The sequence below is a fragment of the Rhopalosiphum padi genome, chromosome 3 (genome assembly GCF_020882245.1).
Source record: "Rhopalosiphum padi isolate XX-2018 chromosome 3, ASM2088224v1, whole genome shotgun sequence".
NCBI classification, from domain to species: Eukaryota; Metazoa; Arthropoda; class Insecta; order Hemiptera; family Aphididae; genus Rhopalosiphum; species Rhopalosiphum padi.
In genome coordinates, this window is record NC_083599.1 from 53,612,755 (window position 1) to 53,634,721 (window position 21,967).

General features: G+C 26.4%; 1 protein-coding gene and 1 long non-coding RNA gene across 3 annotated transcripts; both read left to right on the forward strand.

The window, feature by feature from the left end:
* Positions 1-1,095: 1,095 nt before the first annotated feature.
* Positions 1,096-15,491, forward strand: LOC132926681 (uncharacterized). Of its 2 annotated transcripts, none has more exons than XR_009661497.1 (3): positions 1,096-1,213; positions 14,342-14,834; positions 14,926-15,491. It is a non-coding gene; the product is annotated as an uncharacterized LOC132926681 (long non-coding RNA). The 2 variants fall into 2 exon arrangements; XR_009661498.1 differs by having other exon boundaries at positions 14,669-14,834.
* LOC132927874 (uncharacterized) lies at positions 6,436-13,606 on the forward strand. The gene is made up of 9 exons (XM_060992454.1): positions 6,436-7,340; positions 10,562-10,766; positions 10,840-11,067; positions 11,148-11,267; positions 11,802-12,026; positions 12,307-12,387; positions 12,579-12,808; positions 12,880-13,042; positions 13,227-13,606. The coding sequence occupies exons 1-9, from the start codon at positions 7,329-7,331 to the stop codon at positions 13,367-13,369; spliced, it is 1,407 nt and encodes a 468-aa protein (XP_060848437.1). The 5' UTR covers positions 6,436-7,328; the 3' UTR covers positions 13,370-13,606.
* Positions 15,492-21,967: the final 6,476 nt, after the last annotated feature.

Here is a 21,967-nt window from a genome sequence, read left to right on the forward strand (position 1 = left end):
ATTCTTCTGCAATAGCATAATGTGAATAGATGACTATGCAATAATTTAGAACATACATATTGCATAAATAACAAAGCTGAAAAAAGATGATTTAGTGGATTTTAATCAAGATAACATTTTTATAGATATCAACATTTATAAAAACTTGAACATGTTATATCCACTCGATTCAATTATTGATTTTAATTAAAGAATGACATAGGTATTTTTTATTAATTTAAAATTTAAATATTCAATAATTTTATTGTTAGAAATTAGAACACAATTAAAACAACATAAAAATAAAAATGGTAAAACTTATTGAAATAATATAGTAGATTACCTATTGTTTATTTGTGAAACATGTAAATCAAAATTTATTGATAAATTATTTTTTGTTATAATAAATATTAAATGCTTATTCAGCAAGTGAAAACTAAAAATAACTCATTTATAATTATCTAAATTTATTATTGCACTTAGTTATTTTAGTATTTCATAATTGATAATACACAAATTGGAATTTTCATTTGGTTTAAATTGTTTGATATTTTTATGTACCTACTAAATTAAATTAAAAGTGTACCATGTTATAATTGTTTTTTTATTTATTTAATTAAAAATAATTATGGTTTCCAATTTGTTTATCATGTATCAACTTTAAATTTTATTTTCTCTGTTTGACAAAGTGTCATCAATTAGTGGCTTCTTCATTCAAATTGTTCATGTTTTCTTTCAAAACATAGTGTATAGTTTATAACAAATAATAAAAAAAAATTGTCTCTGTTTAAAATATAAAATACAAATATCTATTGAATTGTTTTAACTGATAACTTCTTATTTCTTAAAAGTTAAAAGATTTTATTTTCAGGAAATTGGTAATACTTAACTATATTCTGGGAATCACTAATATTATAGGTAATATCTTAATTTAGGAGCTCTACATAGGCAACCTCTATTGAATCTATGGATTGAAACCGAGTTGTAACCACGGACCACGGGGCACGGACTAATTATATTATTGTAATCATATTATCATTGAGTTTTCCGTATTATCATTTACAGTACCATTTGATAATGATTGGCTTATATTGCTTGATTAGAAACAAAATACAATGTTGTGTAGTTGTGTCCACTTGTATTATGATCGAGCGTTCGATTTCAATTATATCTCGTAATTCATAGTGTTCGTACTCCGCGTACTCGTAGACCGTAGTCAACTATGTAATAAAAAGTAAGCACCAAAGATAACAGATGTATACACTATATTACAATGTTTACATTATTAAAATCAGTCTTGTTTAGATTTGTGATAATTTTTTTAATGAGTAGGTATTGAGCAATAATCATTAATCAACTTGCGTTAATAGTGTGAACATTCTGTAAAATATAAATGTAGTTTATGTAGTATTTTCTAATTATCTAATAGTTAAAATAATACACAACTGAAGACTTAAGTGTAATGCTTGGTTGTAGATTTTAGTTTGAGAATACAATAACTCCTATTGTACAATTATTTTTCTTTAGAATTTAACGATAAGTACAAAATTTTATATTACACACGTAACTAAAATGTAGCAAATCTACACATAGCAATATATACATAATAGTGAATATTAAAAATAAATATAGTATAAAGGATTGGTTTCATAAAATTGAAATACATATACATAAAAAAAACAAGTCTATATTTTAACATAAACATATTGGTAGTGTTATATACTCTTTCGGTTAAGGCCAAAAGGTATATATATGTTGTAAAAAAGTTCGTTCACTTACGGGTTGTATTCAAAACACTACACAAAATCTGTTTAACTTTAAGAAAATATTTTATTATAAGAATATTTTAACAACACAGTATTATACGAATCGGCTACTTATTCACGACTAACTCTTGCTTATTCTACGTTCTTGTCTTGGCGACGCAGTCGCTTGCAAAAAATTACACATATTGCTTACACTACTATGTTATTGTATAATATGCTTACTAATCTAAAGTGTGTGTGCAAGGGTTCCTAACACCCCCGGGGTTAAATGAAAGTTCATTGCCTATTGCAAATTATATTATTCTAGGCAATGGATTTTCATGATTTGGATTGTCTACGGTTTCATATATTATCTTACCTTCTATTGGGTTTTTTACAGAATTAGATGTTTTACAATGTTTGTTTTTGATTATTAAATATAAAATTATTATTATTACTAAACCTATACTGATGATACTTATTGTTATAATTATGTATAATTCATCACCTATTGTGCCCATAACATTACTACTTGTTTTTATGTATTTTAATTCTTCTAGTGATTTGGAGTATTCTATTAGTTTGAATAAATTTTTTTTTACTATAGAATTACCTTTATCTGGAATATTTGAATTTTTTAAAATTGTATTTGTAATGTTTAATTTAGTTTTCCAGTTAATTGAAACGTCTAGTTGTGGAATAAAGTCTTTATACATTTTTGTAGTTATTTTTCTTTTTGCTATTAATAATGTCCCGTCATCAGTATTGGCTTCACATTGATTGTCTAAATCTAAAATGCCTGTGCCGTTTATACTTACTACTATTGTTTCTGAATTATTTTTACATTTAATGATAATATTATCCCTAATCGTAACATATATCCAAGAATTTGTATTATCTAATCTATGCCATATACTAAAATTAAAATTAACATTTTTTAAGTTACACAAATTAGGTAATATACCTGGCTTTCTAAATATTGTTAGCTCACAGGATTCATCCAAATGATGTAACTGTTGATCATAAGTACATAATAACGTATTCATCATTTGTTTACATTTTGATATTTGTATTTCGCTTAATTCTAAGTAATATAATCTAGATTTATCTATAGCTATATAATCAGATTTTGGAGCTATCATTACATAGTCGTTATCGTATATGTTAACTGGTAAAGGTATGTTTTTATATAATATAAATTCATAATTGTTAACTATAGGTATTTCTATGACAAAAATTAATACATTTTCTATATATACTATGTTAGTTGTAATTAGTCGTAACAATTCTGATATTCCTGAATTATCTAAATCTATTGGTATGCCTTCTCCTATGGGTAATTGTGTTTTAATATCTTTTAATTGGTTTTTAAGGGTATTTATATCTAATATACTGGAGTGAACAAAACCTTGTAGGGCCATATTTATTATATTTAGTAAATTTTCTGTTTCAAATGCGTATTGTGTTAAAATGATATTTAATAATGATATTCTTTCTTCTAGTGCTGTTTTAAAATTTAAGATACCTATTGCAGCTTTCTCTGCTTGCATTTCATGAAGTAGATAACTGTATTTTTCGGCTAAATTAATTTCATTTTTATTTGTTTCTAATAGCGATGAGTTTACGTTTGATATAATTGATTGCATAATTTGTATTTGTGCATCAGATAATTTAGAAACGCGTGAATTTGAAATTTCAAGATCTCTTATTTTACTGTAAAAATATTCTGCGTCGGTGTCATCACATACACCGAATAGGACGTTAGATACTCTCCCAACTAAATTGATTAGACCTCTCTTGGTACGGTAATTGTTTTTTGGAATTTCTTTACTTTGTGTACATTTTATAGGTACTATTTCAAAAGTTTCATGAGATAATTCGTTTAGATTTGGAATTTTCACAGTTTGTGGGTTTTCTGTTGGATTTATTACAGCAATGAGTATTTGATTTTGTTTTATTTCGTTTAAGACATTTCCACAGATTATATGTTCATTAATGTTTTGGGCATGAATAAGAATACTTTGTGAATCAGTTATAGGTTCGTTTAATATTCGTATAGGAATTATCGCTTCGCTTCTGGCTGGTATGGTTGTTGTGGCATTGTCAGGATAAGTTATTTCCTCCTGATCTACGTTGATGATGATTTTGTTTTCCTTTAGAAAAGGTTTACCCAAAATTCCATCCCCGTCAATTGGAAATGACGATGGTACCACATGAAATTCGGTTTCAAAAGTTTGGTTCTTATCTGAAATCATGAGTACAACACCACCCATAGTGTTGACTAAGCGGTCGTTTATTCCTTGTAACTGATAAATATTAGTATCCGAAACTAGAACTTCGTCATGCAATACGTCAAGTCGGATAAGGTTTAGTTTTGCGCCGGTATCTATTAGGAGTTTTGCACTTCCTGACGTACATTGTGAGGCTTGGAATATTGCATGGTCGTTATGTAATTTTATTGTAAATGGTAAGGTTCTTATTGTGTTTGGGCTATTATTTTTAAATCTTTGACCGAACGACTGCCCGAGGCATTCGGTCCCGATCCGTTTCCCGAATAATTTTGTTGATTTCCTTTATCACCTTCTTGTTGATTATTTTTTCTTTCATCCGCTCCTTTTTTTTTATAGCATTTTTCTATGGAATGACCAGCTTTTTTACAATATGCGCATGTCTCTTGCTTTGTATTTGAGTTTTTTTGTTTGCTGTTTTGCCCTGTGTCTATGCTACGATTTATATATCTACACTCATTCGTATTATGATTACTTTTTTGGCAGTTTTTGCAATATTTATTTGTGCTATTAGCGTTAGATTTATTTTGGAACAAACGTCGTGTTTCTTTATTTGATAAAAATATTTTTTCTTCTTCTAAGCTTACTTTCATAGCGTCTTCCAAAGTGGATGGGTTTCTAGATTTTATGATATTTCGGATGCTATCTGGTAATCCTTCAATGTAAGTAGTTAAAGTAGTTTCTTTGATATAGTCGTGCACTGCTTTAGCTTCTGCTATTGTTCTTTTGCTTGTACTGACATTACACAGCTCGTGTAATAATTTCTCGACTCTTGAAGAATATTCTTGAATAGTTTCTCCTGATTTAAATCGGGTTGTGGACAATTCTAGTTGAAGGTAACCTGGAGTTCGTTTAGCGCAAAATGTAACTGATAATAACTCCCTAAGTGAGTCCCATGATTTGACCTCTCGATGTTGTGTTATCGCAAAAGCTTTACCTGCTAATTTTGTTAAAATTGCCTGCAAAAGAATAGGGCGACATTCTTCATCTACAGTCTTAATCACAAAGTCACATGCACTAAAGAATGGATATACATCCTGTGGATTTTCTCCATTAAACTGTGGTACGAGTCTTATAGCTGTTTCTAAAGAAAGTAATGTTTGTTTATTATTCGCCATTTTGTTCGTTGGTTTTAAAATAGTGTTTTTATCGTTTAAGTCTATTAATGATATTTTATCAAGAAGATTTAGATTTGTATTTATATTTGTTTTATTTTGTAACCTAGTTAATGGTTTATTAGACGGATTATCAGGTACAACCGTTCGGTGGGGGACGAAATCAGGATCTAATTCAGTTGAATCAGAATTGCTACCCTCACTATCACTCGTATGAGTTGACATGCATTAATATTCTTATGTATATATATGTATATAAAACGTGATTATAATAGTAATTTGTTAATATTACGTTAAGGTTTTATAATAAATTAATAACTTACAGTAATACTAGTATAGTTCTTATGCTTAACGTATTCATGCTGTTTGTTGTTGTTATTGGTTGATACGGCTGATTATCAGTGATAGCTTGTCACAATGTAAACACCGTAGCTGCTCTCGTGACGTTCCTGGACGCTCAGCGCTCCCACTCCGTTGGTTTGACCCACTTAGATTTTCTGTCACGGTCAAGGATAACGACGGCGGCGTTGACGACGACAGCGACTCGTGACGGATGATGAGTAAACGTCACAATCGAAACGATTTTAATATCGATGTTGATGATTGTAATTTCGCACTCAGGAATGTTGTTGACGTTGCGTAATACACTATACACGGTGTATTATGCTACGTATAAAGACACCATAGCATGAATGATGTATAGACAATAGACGTATATAATAATACGTATATTGTATAGATACGTATTTGTTACGTATATAATATTAAAATTTATATAAATTGACGACTGTGTCACCTGAGTAAAAGACAGACTTCGTTGTGTTAGAATACTCCGAAAAGGTACCGCTGCCACCAGTTGTTATATACTCTTTCGGTTAAGGCCAAAAGGTATATATATGTTGTAAAAAAGTTCGTTCACTTACGGGTTGTATTCAAAACACTACACAAAATCTGTTTAACTTTAAGAAAATATTTTATTATAAGAATATTTTAACAACACAGTATTATACGAATCGGCTACTTATTCACGACTAACTCTTGCTTATTCTACGTTCTTGTCTTGGCGACGCAGTCGCTTGCAAAAAATTACACATATCCCAGACAGCAATTTAGTAACGTTTATATTATAATAATAATGTATATTAAATTATGTTAAAATATTTAAATACAAATGTTATTATATTATTATAGAAACATTTATTTGATATCATTATTTGAAAAACATTTTTTAAACATTACCATAATATTCAGTTTTAATTTTTATAATTTTAAAGTTACTATAACATTTTACATTTATTATTTGAGAAATGTTGTAAAAATGTGGTTTTGAAAATATTGTATACAAATGATTTTAATAATATTTAATTAAAAACCTGAGTAGAATATTATAGTAAATATATTAAAATTATATGGAATAGGTAAAAAGTATTACAAAAGCTGTCCTCACGTTTAAAATGAAAAAGTAATAAGTATACTACACTTTATGTCTTTATGTATATAAATCCCTGGTCTGTAGACTTGATCGATATAGGTACACGGACATCTCCCAATCAAATACACCCATTTGGCCATTTAATTTTAATGTATACTGTAATGTAGGTATCTAATAAAATGATACTAATTATAATTTATGTATTGTATTAAATACATAATTTTCCATTATTTGAATTGAATTTGTGGTAAGTATTATTTTAGGTATTTTATATAAATTCATGTGTTCATGACTTATGAAATTATGATAATAAAACTGTTAAATATTATTTTATACGTCGGTGAACTGTGCACATTACTACGTAACTATAACTTGGATATTTTCAATTTTGTATAATAAAATTATATAAATAACAAGACTAGTCGTGCTTAATGCTTATCTCAGTATTATCGATAGTACACGACACGCGTATGCCGTCTCTATGGACAGTTTGTATTTACCCAGCTTGCCGTCAAAAAATATATTTTTAGATTTCTCAAAATTCTATGATATTATTGTTTTTGAACGCGGATTATTGTGACGCGGAGTGGCGGAGTGGCGGAGTGTTGATACCAGTTCGCGGCAGTGCCTAAAGATTAAACATTTAACGATTTAACGTTTTAACTATTTATCCGCACGCCATTACGACGATACGTGTCTTCTTTCACACTACAGTTTACACTACAGTAACAGTGTGAACTATTATTACCAAAACCAAATATTGGATTTTATGCTGTTTGTGGTAAGTGAAATTCATTAAATTATAAAGTTAACATTTTAATTTTATATTTTTATAATAGGTATATACTATATAGTGCTTTATAGTGGTAGATTTAAACATTTTTAAATACGGGTGGGTACATACATTATTTGGTAATGCCAGCTAATAGTACGTCCTGATTTTTCTTTTCCGATTCAAGCACTGACTAGAATTTAATATAGTATTTAGCATGGCAAACACCTATTGTTATACTATGTTTTTTTAACTCGTTCTTCCTACTATAAAATAATTAATTAATTGTAGGAACCTACTACCTAACTATAGTATTAAATTATCATAATTATTAGTTCCTATATATATTGCATACATTTTACCATAATTTATTGACAAATTTAAAATGGTTTATATTTAAAAAAAAAAACATATTGTTGATTTGTGAATATCTAAAGTTTGAAATAATATATAATATATAATTAAAAAGATATTGAATTTAATTGGCATACTAAAAAGAGTATAAAGATAGTAAAAAGATCAAGTCTTTGTTTATTTATACCAAATCTATTCACTCTTCTAATAAATATTTTATTTAAACTGTTGCTGATTTCCTGGTTGGGTGACCATAACACTTGTATTAGTTGTATTACCATAATACTTCTCTATTTCTCATTATAATACATATTTTAAAAAGTATAAATTAATTTAAATGATATTAAACTTAAATAAGTAAATTATAAACTAAATTAACTAGTACTGTAAAAAATTAAATATGTATTATTGGTGTATTTGATAGGAACAAATTTAAGTATATTATATTACTTTATTTTTTTGGTAGGTAGATACTTACAAAATTACCATTGTATAATAATAATAAAAATTTGTATTTTAATAATAAATTTGATTTTGTTAAATTTTTATTGGTATTTGGTAGTGATTACTGAATCATAATGTCTACTAGAAGAATAGAAAGTGTACGCACTAAGAGAAGAAAGATTATGAAAGAAATAAATGATGTCGAGGAAATGCTTTCACACTCAAATTCATTGGAATATGAACCGCCAGAAAATGTTTTGGAAATAAATAATTTAAATCTTATGCCTTTGTTTAAATATGATAACTTAACATCTAGCTCTAAGAACCAATACAATATTTCAAATGAGTTTCCGTCAAATGCTTCAACTGATTTACCATTACCAGTTATCAACACTTATAATGAGCCAACAGATACACATATATTTAATAAAGATAAATTATTCATAAATTCATCTAAACAATTTTCAGTTCAAGAATTTTTAGCTTCTTGGGCAATAGATTATAAAATTCCTCATAATGCAGTTAATGGTTTGTTAAAAGGTTTAAAAATGCATGATTGTTTCAATAATTTACCAATTGATTGCCGCACAATTTTAAACACTCCTATTAATAAATCAAAAGAAAACCGAATTGTCAGTCCTGGAGTTTATCATCATTTTGGTTTAGAAAAAGGAATTAAATTATATGCCCCATCAAATGTACAAGATATTCAAATTGTCATAGGAATTGATGGATTACCAATTTCAAAAAGTAGTAGTTCTCAATTTTGGCCAATATTAGCTTCCATTTTGGTTAAACCTCCACTAAAGAAATCAGTTTTTATTGTTGGCCTTTATTGGGGAATTGAAAAACCAAAAGACAGCAATGAATATTTAATTGATTTTGTTAATGAAGCTAAACGTTTAGAAACTGAAGGTATTATATTAAATGGAATTAATATTAAAGTAAATATTACATTGTTTTGTTGCGATGCTCCTGCAAAAGCATTTGTTTTAAAAGTGAAAGGTCATACAGGTTTTTATTCATGTACTCGTTGCACTATAGAGGGAGAATATGTATGCAATCGAGTATGTTTTCCTTATTCCCAAACAAAGTCAATTGAAAGAAATCATCATGCATATCTGAATACTGAAGATGAAGAATACCAGATTTCAAATCAAACTTCTGTTCTAGTTGAATTACAAAGTTTTAACTCTGTAAAATCTTTTTCACTTGACTACATGCACTTGGTTTGCTTAGGTGTTTGTAAAAAACTCATCAGCCTTTGGATTAAAGGACCATTAAATGTTAGACTTCGGTCTTCAAAAATAAATGAAATATCAACTTTATTGTTAGCATCCAATACATATCTTTCTTCCGATTTCTCTAGAAAGAACAGATGTCTTCCAGATGTATGTCGCTGGAAAGCTACTGAATTTCGTTTATTCTTATTATACACTGGACCAGTTGTGTTAAAAACCATTTTGAGTGAAGAAATGTACACCAATTTTATGGTTTTGAACATTGCAATGTTAATTTTATTAAGTCCTGATCGAAAATTTCTTCTTCAATATGCAAGAGAACTATTAGATTTTTTTGTCAAGAACTTTCAACATATTTATGGACAACAATTTGTATCACACAATGTCCATGCCTTATTACACTTATGTGATGATTATGATTTATTTGGTCCACTTGATAATTGTTCAGCTTTTGGTTTTGAAAATCACATGAAAGAAATAAAATCTAATCTTAGAAAAAATGAAAAACCTTTGGAACAAATTGTTAATAGATATTATGAAAAATATGAAAAATGTGCACTAAATAATTCAAGTAATAAATCATTAATGGACAATCAACCAGTTTTGAAACATGTCCATGATAACGGTCCACTGGTTGATGATTTAATAGGTCCACAATATTACACTCTTATATTTAAAAGTTTAACCATCAAAATTAAAAAAGATAGTGATAGTTTTATACTAACCAAAAATGGAGAAATAGTAAAATGCATGAATTTTGCTCAAAAAGATGGTATTATCATGCTTATTGGAAAAAAGTTCAACATTTTATTACCCTATTTTGTAGATCCCATTAATTCAACAATTATTGAAATATTTGAAATTAAAAATTTATCTGATCAACTCAAACATTGGGCAATATCTGATATTAAAAAAAAAATGATGATATTTCATCATAGTGGGAAAAAAATAGCCATGCCCATTATTCACACAGACATTTAAATAAATTGTAACTGTAAATAATATAAATAATATAAATAATTAAATAAAATTTTTGTGATTAATCATAAGTTGTATAGGTAGATATACATTTACCAGTATAAATTTATAAATTATTACTTCAAAATATCAACATATTTTTAACAATGGGTACATAATTAAATTAAATATTTAAAACATCATAATTTGAATTATTTCCTTTTTTTTATTTAGATGGATGATCAAATAGGATGGATTATTGTTGAGTTTGTTGATGATGAAAGTGTTGAAGTGGTACCAAACTGTTGGTTAAAAAATAATTCTTGCGCTTGGCCTAAAGCTTCTAAACAAGCGAAAAAATATGTCCAAAAAAGAATTAAGCCAAATATGAATGATTTTATATTTTACAAATCCAGACAAATTGGACATAAAGTTTATAGTTAAGAAATTTTGATTTTAATAAAGATTATCTAGTGAATTATATACTAATTAGTTTTATACAAATTATTCAGGTTCATATAATGAAGCAAAAATAAAATTGCCATTGGCAATGCATAAATCAGACTTATCAAGTGCTGATGACATTATTGATGGTATGACAAAAAGAAAAAGGAAATTTCCTTATTATAGAGGTCAAAGTTTGTCTCCTGCCACAACTATAAAATCAAAAAAACTTGAAAAAGTTAATAATTCAAAACAAATAAAAATGTCTTCTAATAGCTGTCCCCCTCGTTATCACGGTAAGATTCAAAATGTTTTTTTTCTTATTCATTTGTAGTTGTATGTAATAATTTGTATTTTTCTAAAAACTTTTTTTTAGATGTTTCTCAGTCAGTTAATTTAAACGAGGAAACAAATATTTTTGAACCTTCTGATGATTCAAATGATGTGTCTTATGACTCGGACAAAGATCCTCTTTGGAAAATCGATAAAAGCCAAAGTATAAATATATTTTTATAATATCAATAAGATGAATATTTGAATTATATAAAATTAATAAAATAAAAATATTTACAAAATTTTAATTTCATTAAAACATTATAAAAAGAAAATAAAGTAAATTTTGAAAAGAAAATAGGAAACTACATTGAATTGTTCTATAATCTTTAAGAAGTTTTACACCCTGTTTGACTTAGTATGCAAATTAGAGAATATTATATATGTTAATATTATTACCTATTAAATAAATCATTTTAATCTTCATTATATATAATGTTAGATGTAATAATCTATATTTAACTTAATGTAACTCGTCAAATAAATTACAATTTACTGTATTTAATTATTTATATTAATATATCTTTTATGATATATATGTTTATTTTTATTTAAGCTTAAAAAGTTGTCGGCATTATCATGTCTTACTAAATTTGTGTTGTTATAATAGGCATTGTATTAAAATTGAAACTTTTTTCTAGTAATAATTGTGTTATTGTATATTTAAACTTCTGACGGTAACTTTTTTATTTTATAGGCAAATCTGTTATTGATGGTATTAATTGTATAACACCTGAAAAACATGCCTCTTCATTAGTTAATAAACCCATTGATGATATAGAACATATAATTTCATCTCCTGTTGGGACTTGGACGGTTGAAAAAAATGAGGATACACAATTATTATATAAAACAAGTTCTGATCGAAATAGTATCAAAGTTAAAAAAATATTATTTTGTGATCAAAATATTGAAAACACAGGTAAATATAATATAATATAATTATACGTTTACATTTTAATTTAAAATAATCTAATAAATGTAAAATTTATGGTTCAAAAACTTCATTGTATGACGTATGATTAAACTGTAGAAGTATAAGTATTAATATTAATTTTCTTTAGTTTGCCATTGTATAAAAAAAAAAAATAAACCTATAGTTTTATCAAACCAATATAATATATTCTATGTACCTACCCACGTATTTACACATATTCTTTTATAAATTAAGATACTTATTTCTTTTTTATAATACTATATAGGATCATCTGGTATTACAGCTAATATTTTAAAACTGCCACAAGATACTACAATTTTACAAAACCAGCCAAATATATCTAATGGTATGTGCACTGTTTTAGTAATATACTATAGTAAGATATAATATAGTTAATGATGCTATAAAATTCTATTTGACTAAAGATATTAAGTTATTCACAAATTTTTCTTACATCAAATATATGATACATATATGCTCACATTTCAACTTGGAAAAATAAACCTGCTAATATATAATATAATAATGATTTGACAGATTTTCAACGGTTTATTACTAACACTTTGGTAAATATGAAATATGACATTGGCAGCATTTTAAGTATTGTACAATCAAACAGTATTAATATTAATACATTGATGGCTAATAAAAATACATCAGCCAAAAATATCACAAATCTTGACAACATATTTCCTATTAAAAATCATGATGAATTAGAGTCATTGGAAATAAAAATTAAGACTGATGAAAACTTTAAAAATACATTGGTATTATACTTTTTAATTCTTATAATTTTCCTCTATTATACAATTGTCTTGTAAAATGTGTTTCTTTTTAGGTTACTCAATTATCAGTGTTAATAGATGTTAATGATCTTGGAAATAGTGTTCGAAGAATTGTTTCAAGAATGTTAAGTGATGTTTTGCTATCTAATTATTCGTTACATGGATTTAAGTCTAAGCTATGTTTTTCAGGCTTAAATACCTATCGTGTTATTATAGGTAAACATATTAAATTGAACTTGTTTGGTACAATATAACTAAAACTATTAAACAAATAATCACTATAAGTAGTTGATAGTTATTATAATTAAATATTGAAATATGCTGCATTTTATTAAATTTGCTATATTTTATTTTATTAATCTAATATTATATTATTATTATTGTATTTTGAATATTATAGATGCTATACGAGTTAACGTCAAGTACAGTGTTGTTCCTGAAAAAGAAATAGATAACTCATTAGGAATTTGGCTATCCCATGCTCCATTCCGCATTAAAAAAGTATCCCAAAAACAAGAAAAACTCTCAAGAAGCCTTTTATGAAGTTAATATATTTAAAAGATTATGTTATCATTATTATTATATTATTTACATTTTTTTAAATTCTTAGATTTGTATCTTACAAGTTTGCAGTTTTTATTATTTAATATTTGCTATTTTAATGAAGTTAATATTGGGTATATATTATACTACTCACCAGTTATTATTTTTATTTTTGTGTTAGATCATAATATTATATAAATATAAATTAAAATATTGATATTCCAATATTATATTAAATTTATATATTAATCATGTAAATATATTATATTATTATTATATATATGTATTTCAAATTTGTATGATTTATATGGTCAATAAATGAACATTTTAGTTGAATTTGTTTATTTAATTACAATAATCACACATATTTTAAAAACCAATGTTAAAAGAATTAAGGAATAATTAAAAATAATTTTTTTATTATTGTTTTAATGTTTAAATTAAAATATTACAATACTATTGAGTTAAAATGTTAATCAAATATTTAAAATTATTATTAACTGAATATTATGTTATTAATATTATGATAATATTGATAATATGTTGTTAGGATAACATGAAAATAGCGGCCAAATAATTTTGTAGTAATGTTACAGTAACATCTACAAATATTATTATAACATTGAAAAAATATTTTACTAAATGTTACTGTTGAGTAAATAACATTGGTATAACATTATAAGAATATTCTATTGCTGTCTGGGATTGCTTACACTACTATGTTATTGTATAATATGCTTACTAATCTAAAGTGTGTGTGCAAGGGTTCCTAACAGTAGGAATCTATTTTTCATACACCTTTTATGTCTCAAATTTCTTTGAAATTTCAATTAAGTATAAACAAATAATAATAATTTTAAATTATCTAACTAAGTATTAACACAGTATTTTATATTTTTCCTATTATATTATATATGTTAATCTAGAAGTTATTGTGCAAAATGTTTTTTTGATTTCAATTTGTTTTTTCAGATAGAAATTAGTAAAAATCATTTATTATGTGGACAATTATAAAATTCAAAGAAGAAATTGTATTTAATTATTGGTTTAAAAATGACAATTTTGACTGGTCTAAAAAGTGTATAAGAAAGAAAAATATTTTGATTGATATTGTAGTATATCACCACTTTAGAAATCCATTTCCAGTATTACTCGCACCCTAACATCGCTGTTTGTTACTTAAGTTGAGATCCTAGTATTTAAATTAACTAATACCCGTGGAATTATTTAACTCTATCTACAAATGTTATGATTATTTGCTATTGAAATATTATGTATATTATATTTTATATCAATAAGCAATTGTACATCATTCAACAATTGCTATTCACTCTGTTCACCTTCAACCAACTTCCTCAAATCCAAACGTAAGACCGACAAGCATTCTCAGAAGTATTATTAAGCAAGTACCTGAGGTCACTACAACATAGGTGCTATATCAAGTGAACTAGAATTTCAAGGGAAGGTATTTATTTAAAAAATTTTGTAATTTGTCTTGACTGATTATTTAGGTACCTTGTTTCATAATTATAATGTTTATATTATTTGTATTATAGTTAGTTTACATGATGCACAGTCAGGAAGATGATAAGTCAACTTGTGGACAATGTGCTGTGCCTACTTATAATTTATATGGATAAAAAAAAAAAAAAAAATGCCAAAGATTAATATATACTACAATAGTAGTAACTTGTCTGAAAATTATATTGAAGGTCTTTTCTTGCATTTAATATTATTGATAATAAAGGTAATGCATTTAACAAAAGTAATTTAAAAATTAAGTGATTACTATTATCACAAATTTAAAAATTTCTTAAATTTCTACATTTTTCTAAAGATCATCATTATTTGTAATAATGATAATCGTCACAATAACAATAACATAGATAAAAGTTACATTTCAGATTTAAAACATCTAAATACATTTATATACTGGTATTAAAAGAAAATTATACTTCATGTTACTATTATAAAATATTTTACAAAATTTAATATTTTGCTAGCTCTTTGTTACAAATTCCAATGCTATGGAAATGATTAAATATCAAAACTAAATTAGGTACCTTACAAAATGAATATAAAAAATGCTAAATATTGTATAAAAATTACCTTTTTATGTAAAATATTGTTCACTTTTAAATTTTGAACCATTTAAAATTGTCTTAAATTGTGTCTTTTCAAAAGTCATTCAAAATATACAGTGTTCAAATTAACTATTTGTAGTTCTCTAATGATTAATAAATTATTATTGTTTAGATTTTATAACCTAAAATTATCTAGTTCATATAGTTAATTTTGACACTCGACAACCTTTCGATTTAAAAAACTGTATTATAATATTTAAAAAAATTTTAATCCCACCATATATCTTTCCAATTTATCTAATAATAGTTTTTGTAATTTAATAAACACATTTTTTAGCATAAGAAATTTAATTATGTTTCAATATTATTATCTGCTAGAATTTAAGTTGTTCTCCATAAAAAGTTTAAAGAACACTTTTTAAGCAAATTTAATCTATTTAATACACTTATTAGTTATTAATATATTATACATTAATTATTAATTGAACTTTGAATTTTTAAATTGTTGGGTTTACTTTATATGACACAGAGTGAGAATAGTAAGAACAAAAAATCAGAAAAAAATATGTTAAACTTATTATTTTTTATTTTATTTATATCCATATACATTTTAAACCCTATAAGCTATGTACAATTGTATTGAACAGTAAACTGTGTCGTAAGGCAACTCAAAAGGGTGAGCAGTCCACTATATTTATATTTATATATCTATACATTTATATTAATAAATTTGCTTATATATAGATGTGGACAAGTTTTATTTGAAAAACAAATTTCTATGTTTTAATAATAAAGCTTTTTTAAATGATATTGAAACTTATTAAATCTTAATAATTTAAATCAAGTAACTATAATGTTTAATATATAATTCCTTTATTTAAGTGGAAACTAATGATTTTATAAATATTACAATATTTACAGTTTTAAAATAGTTGTGTTACGTTGTTTACATGATATACTAAATACATTTTTAATGAATTGTTAAACTTGATTATACAGGTCTGTTTTTTATTTTAACAAGATCATACTGTTGAGATTTTCTATGTTTGAACTTAGAGCTGCCCCTAAATTGGATGGGATATTGAGTTTTCTGACGTCTTCTGTATATTTGTAACATTCAGTTAATATGTAGTTAACCAATAATTAGTTCTATTTAGTTATTTGTTTCTCCACAAAATGATCCAAAGTGGAAAAACAAGAAATAACAGATTTCAGTGTCCCGTTGTGAAACTCTAATCTATTATTTGTTTTTTTCATGATATTCCCTGTCATGAAAATCATACCTATAACCCATTCATTTAAAATATTGAATTACAGTTTCTGGTGCTACAGTCTTAAAATGTTGATACAAACGGTCATATTACAGTTCTGACTTACAGTAAACTATATTTTAAATTATTTCTTTAACATTGTCTCTAGGTCTTAGGTGTGATATTGCGTTTAACATGTGTAGTTTCTCGACCAATAGTTTTTAGTGTATGGAATAAACATATGGTAAGTTCTGCATCAAAAAATACTTGCTTTATTACATTTCTTTCTTTCATGTCTTTGTCCGTTACATATACCCGAATTTTGATCGAAATTGGGTATTTTTTTTTGAAAGTTTCGAAAAACCAGCACAAAGTTATTTCTTCCTCATTCACTAACAGGCCAATTGCTGCAATTACGCTCTGTCCGATTTCATTCTCCGTCATCAATACATATACTAGCAGTCTTAAATCCAGAAATTTTTTAGTATCTACAAAAACATTACCTATTGGAAAATTATTAGTAGGTATATACTGGATATTACATAATTTTGAAGTGTTAAAATTTTTAAATTATAATAAAATATTAAAATATTATCCAACCCGAACAAATAGGGAAGTAATTTCAAATCCATTGATAATAATGCTTATCTATAAAGTATGAAAATAACAAATCTGTTCATATTATGGCTATATTTTTTTCAGCGCTGTAATAATTGCAAATATAAAATAAATCATGGTGTTAACGAAATCACAGCGATTAGAATGGTGTTTACTTTTTTGAAATTATTACTAATTTAAATAAAAAGTTATATTCACGTTAACAAAATTAACTATAACATGGCTTTTTTAGCTATTATTCTTTATTTTCATTAACAAATAATGTTTGAATTTGTCTTTTATACAATTTCCAAAACCAATATCCACAAAAATTTTTTGTACACAAAATCATTCTTTGTTATCGATGATCTATTATTAAAATAAATCATTGAAAAACATTTTATGCAATATAATGACAATGAAAATACTGTTGCATAAACATTAGGTTAAAAAATTAAACAAAAATATAACATATAAAACAAATTGCATAGGTCTTGGATCTTAGGTTTAGAGCTAAAACTAAAGAACAAAATATTTTCTTAGACAATTCACTCTAAAACAGTGATGCCCAACCTTTTTTGTTCGGCGTGCCACTTTGGTAAACAATCATCACCGAGCGGGCCACCAAATATAAAAGTACAAATAGTGTACAATATATATGGCGTATAACTTATCTTTTATTGACTATTGAAAAGATCACGGATTGTGGTATACATTGTAGGCGCATACAATGATCAGTACATAAAAAAATGATATTTTAAAATTTTACTCTCAACTTTCACATGAAGTTTTAATAACCGTTAAAATGAAAATGGCAACTATATTTGGCTCAACTAATATTTGTGACAAATTATTTCCACGAATGAAACAAATAAAATTAGTTCATAGATCGCGACTAACGGATGAACACCTACATTCAACTATGAGGATTGGAACAACTAAACACGAACTAGATTTTTCATTATTAGTAAAGCAAATACTATATAGTTAAAATTTCACTTTTAACATTTTTTTATTTTATTATTACTAACGTGACGGGACATACGGATTACCTTCGCCAAGGGTTGACACTACTGCTCTAAAGTAAAAAAAGATAATTAACCAATATCTTGATTCCAACAAAATAACTGCAAGTTTGTCAGGTTCTCGAGATCAACAAAATCAACATCGAAGTGAACTTATCTTAAATATTTGGAATTTACAAGAAGAAAATGATCTAACAAAACAATTTAGCAGAACTACAGTTAAAGTGGATAAAATATTAATCTTATGAGCTTAAAACATTTATCCATTTATTATAAGTTATTATTTTAGAGAAAATAATGAAATTTAAAAAAAATTTTGACTAATTTTAAACTGTTTAGGTATTTAAAATTATCAATGCTTATGTTTGAATAATAATATTTTTTTAGAATGAGAATTCTGAAAAATGCTCAGTAATTTATTAATAGGTTCGTTGTATGTCGTATTTCAAAGTTTGTTTTACATCCTTGTGTACACTGTACAATATATACTATACAGCACAATATGAATATCGAGATAATGTAATTAATAAATTACCAATACTCACATTTTAATTTTTAAATGATTTTTGAGGAACAAGTTACAACTGCGGTCTGTGTTTTTGCAAAAGTACCTACGCGTTACCCAAAATTGGAAATAACACGAGAGCATAATAACCATTAACCACGAACTACTATATGTAGTAATAACAACATTTTTTGTTCGTGATAATAACTAATAATGTATGACAAACAGACAAATAATATGATACACGATTGCCGAGTGTCGACATTTCGTAGTTGTCTTGTTAGAGCACGGTTAACTAGCAGCACCTACATAGTGGCGAGTAGCTGAACTATATTGTAATAATAATTGTTGACAGCGGTTGTGTCATACAAATCCACTATCGACGCATAACCTGTTCTTTATAATTGTAATGATATTGGTGACCACGATCGCGGATATAGATACCTGTGCCACGATGTACTCGATGTAGAGAAGACAGAAGAATAAGGTGATACCTAATGGCTAATACTCGGCTTGGCCAGGAGAAAAAAAAGTGGCTAATTTTTCGACGGCAATTTTGTAGTTTAAATAATATCCACCGGGAGCACCACAAGCTTCAAAGGCATTATAGCCACTATGCTTTAAGTATATTATCATAACGAATAAATAAATAAGTATTGTATTTAAGATGAAAAATACTTGTATTGCATATGCACATTTAGTGGTATTTTTATGTAATATTTTATTCAACTGACAACTGACTAGAAGTTGATAATGGAAAATTATAGCAATATGTGTTGCAGATAACTCGGATATTTTCGTTCTGTAGTTTCCTCCTCCCGAGTCCTGGCATTTCAATTTCAAAATGTGTCACTATATCATCTGATTGAAAATGAAGTGCACAAACAAAATCCTTACATCAAATTTTTCTATCTTTGCGTGGAATCTTCCTTTTCCAAATTTTTAACAGTTCAATATCCTATAATAGTTCATACAACAATGTGTCAAATACCTAGTTTTTAATGTCATTTTTAGTTTTACTTAATATAATACATTTGTTTTTAATTTAAATTGTAAATGTTTCATTTGTCTTAGTTATTGTGTACAATGTTCATATGCATAAAACATATTAAAGGACTGTTTGGTAACTTTGGACTGTATAATAAAATGTTTGACGCTGAATGTAAATTATAAATTAAATACCAATTGTGTTTTATTGTATTGACAATAATATGCCGGCCAGTGTCTGCACCATAATGATCGGCGGAAAACGAATAAACGATGAACTAACTACACCGCGATCGCGTATCGACGATTTCTTAATCAATAATCTTATCTTTGTATTGGATTTATCCCAAACAAGTAGCTGTATGTTTATATGGCATATATTTATGAGTGTTGTGACTTATACATTATATCCTGATTTGGGTAGTATTTTTTTTTACAAATTATGCAAATATAAATAGTAAACTATTAGCAACATAAACGAATGTGTTATTTAATTAAAATTATAATTTATTCCAATCAATTTATGAAAACATGAAAATTATAAACTTAAATAGGTAGGTAAGTATCAAGGCCGTATCCAGAATTTTTTTTTCGGGGAGGGGGCTCCAAAACATGTATATTATAATTTTATTGAATTTAAGCTTTGATAGCTGGATAAAAATAAAAATTATCTTCATTTATTAAAATATAATAAAAATTAACAAAATTACTTTGACAACTTGTCACCTTACGCTATACAAAACACGAAAAAAAAATTCAGAAATAAAAATTTTACAAACACAATATCATATTTTAAATCAATAATGTCTTTCATTTCTGTTCATTTCTTTGTAGGGCTGCATGTCAGAAATCCAGTAAGCAATAACATTTGTGTACCTATTTCATGTCTTTTTATCATTTATAACAGGATTCTTTAAGTATACAATTATTTCAAACATCTCATGTGTAGAGTTCCACCTAGCTACAAAACTTGCTTTTGTCTAGAGTTGTAGTCTAGCTGTGGCTTGAGAACTTCTTTTGAAATGCCCTACGATGCCTTTAATTTTATCTTTAACATCTTGTACTTCTTTTAGGGTGTGTTGAACTACTAAATTCCAAGAGTGTGCGAAACATCAAATGTGCCTCCAATTACACAATATTGCAACGCCTCCAACAATATTCACAGCATATCAATTCGTTGTTTAAATTGTCATTAGTACGAGACTGAATAATTGGGACATGAAAGTAAATAACTTTTAAGCTCGCAGTCACGATTTATAAAATGGGTGGTTTACAGCGGTGTAATTTTCATTTTTAACAGAGGTCCACCTATCAGTAGTTAAACTTACAAAATTCGTGTTTGCATGGATATCATTTTTTACTTTAATGTATACTTCATTTTACTTATGAAAAGCAACATTTTGTTAAAGTTTTTTTTATGGTAGAGTATACCCAAGATTTAAAATATTCAATAATTTTACAAATTCCATATCTTCTACAGTATTAAATGGATAGTATTCGTTCACTATCACTTTCAAGACTTGTTGGTCTATAATATTTCTTTTAAATGCACCTACAGGTTTGGGTATATAGTGAGTTATATTAGATTCAACTGGTCGAACTACGGGATGTTCAGTAGAAGTTAACGTTCTGGGTATTTTATTTGAATCAACGCAAATTTGTGATATAACAGTCTAAGAAAAATTATTGTTTTATTTTAATTATTAGGTATAACTAACTAAACATAATATATTATCAGATATATTTAATTTTATGATTTGTAAAGATATTAAAAATTTGGAATCCATTGACTTCAATAATAAGTTATCATCTACAGAAAATGCATCAGACCACAGGATATATAGTTTCTAACGAGATGACTACATATGGAAATAGTTCTACAAAATCATTTATAGCATCGTATCGTTGGACCTATCGTGTTGCATATAAACGTTTTAAAGTTTTGATTTTTGGTTCCAAATCATTTTTACAAGCAGAAGATATAGCTAAATTTAAGATATGTGCCACACAGTGCACATTTAAGGCTTTGGGGTATTGTGCTCTAATTATGGTTTGAACTTTAATGTGCCCAGACATATTTGATGCTCCATCAAATATTATCACAATTAATTCCACATGAATTGAGACCTAAAACAATATTGATAAAATTA

Excerpts from the sequence above, each read along its gene's own strand:
- LOC132927874 (XM_060992454.1), top strand. Across the intron at positions 12,027-12,306 it reads TCAAAATATTGAAAACACAG|GATCATCTGGTATTACAGCT; the intron begins GTAAATATAATA and ends AATACTATATAG. Across the intron at positions 13,043-13,226 it reads TACCTATCGTGTTATTATAG|ATGCTATACGAGTTAACGTC; the intron begins GTAAACATATTA and ends TGAATATTATAG.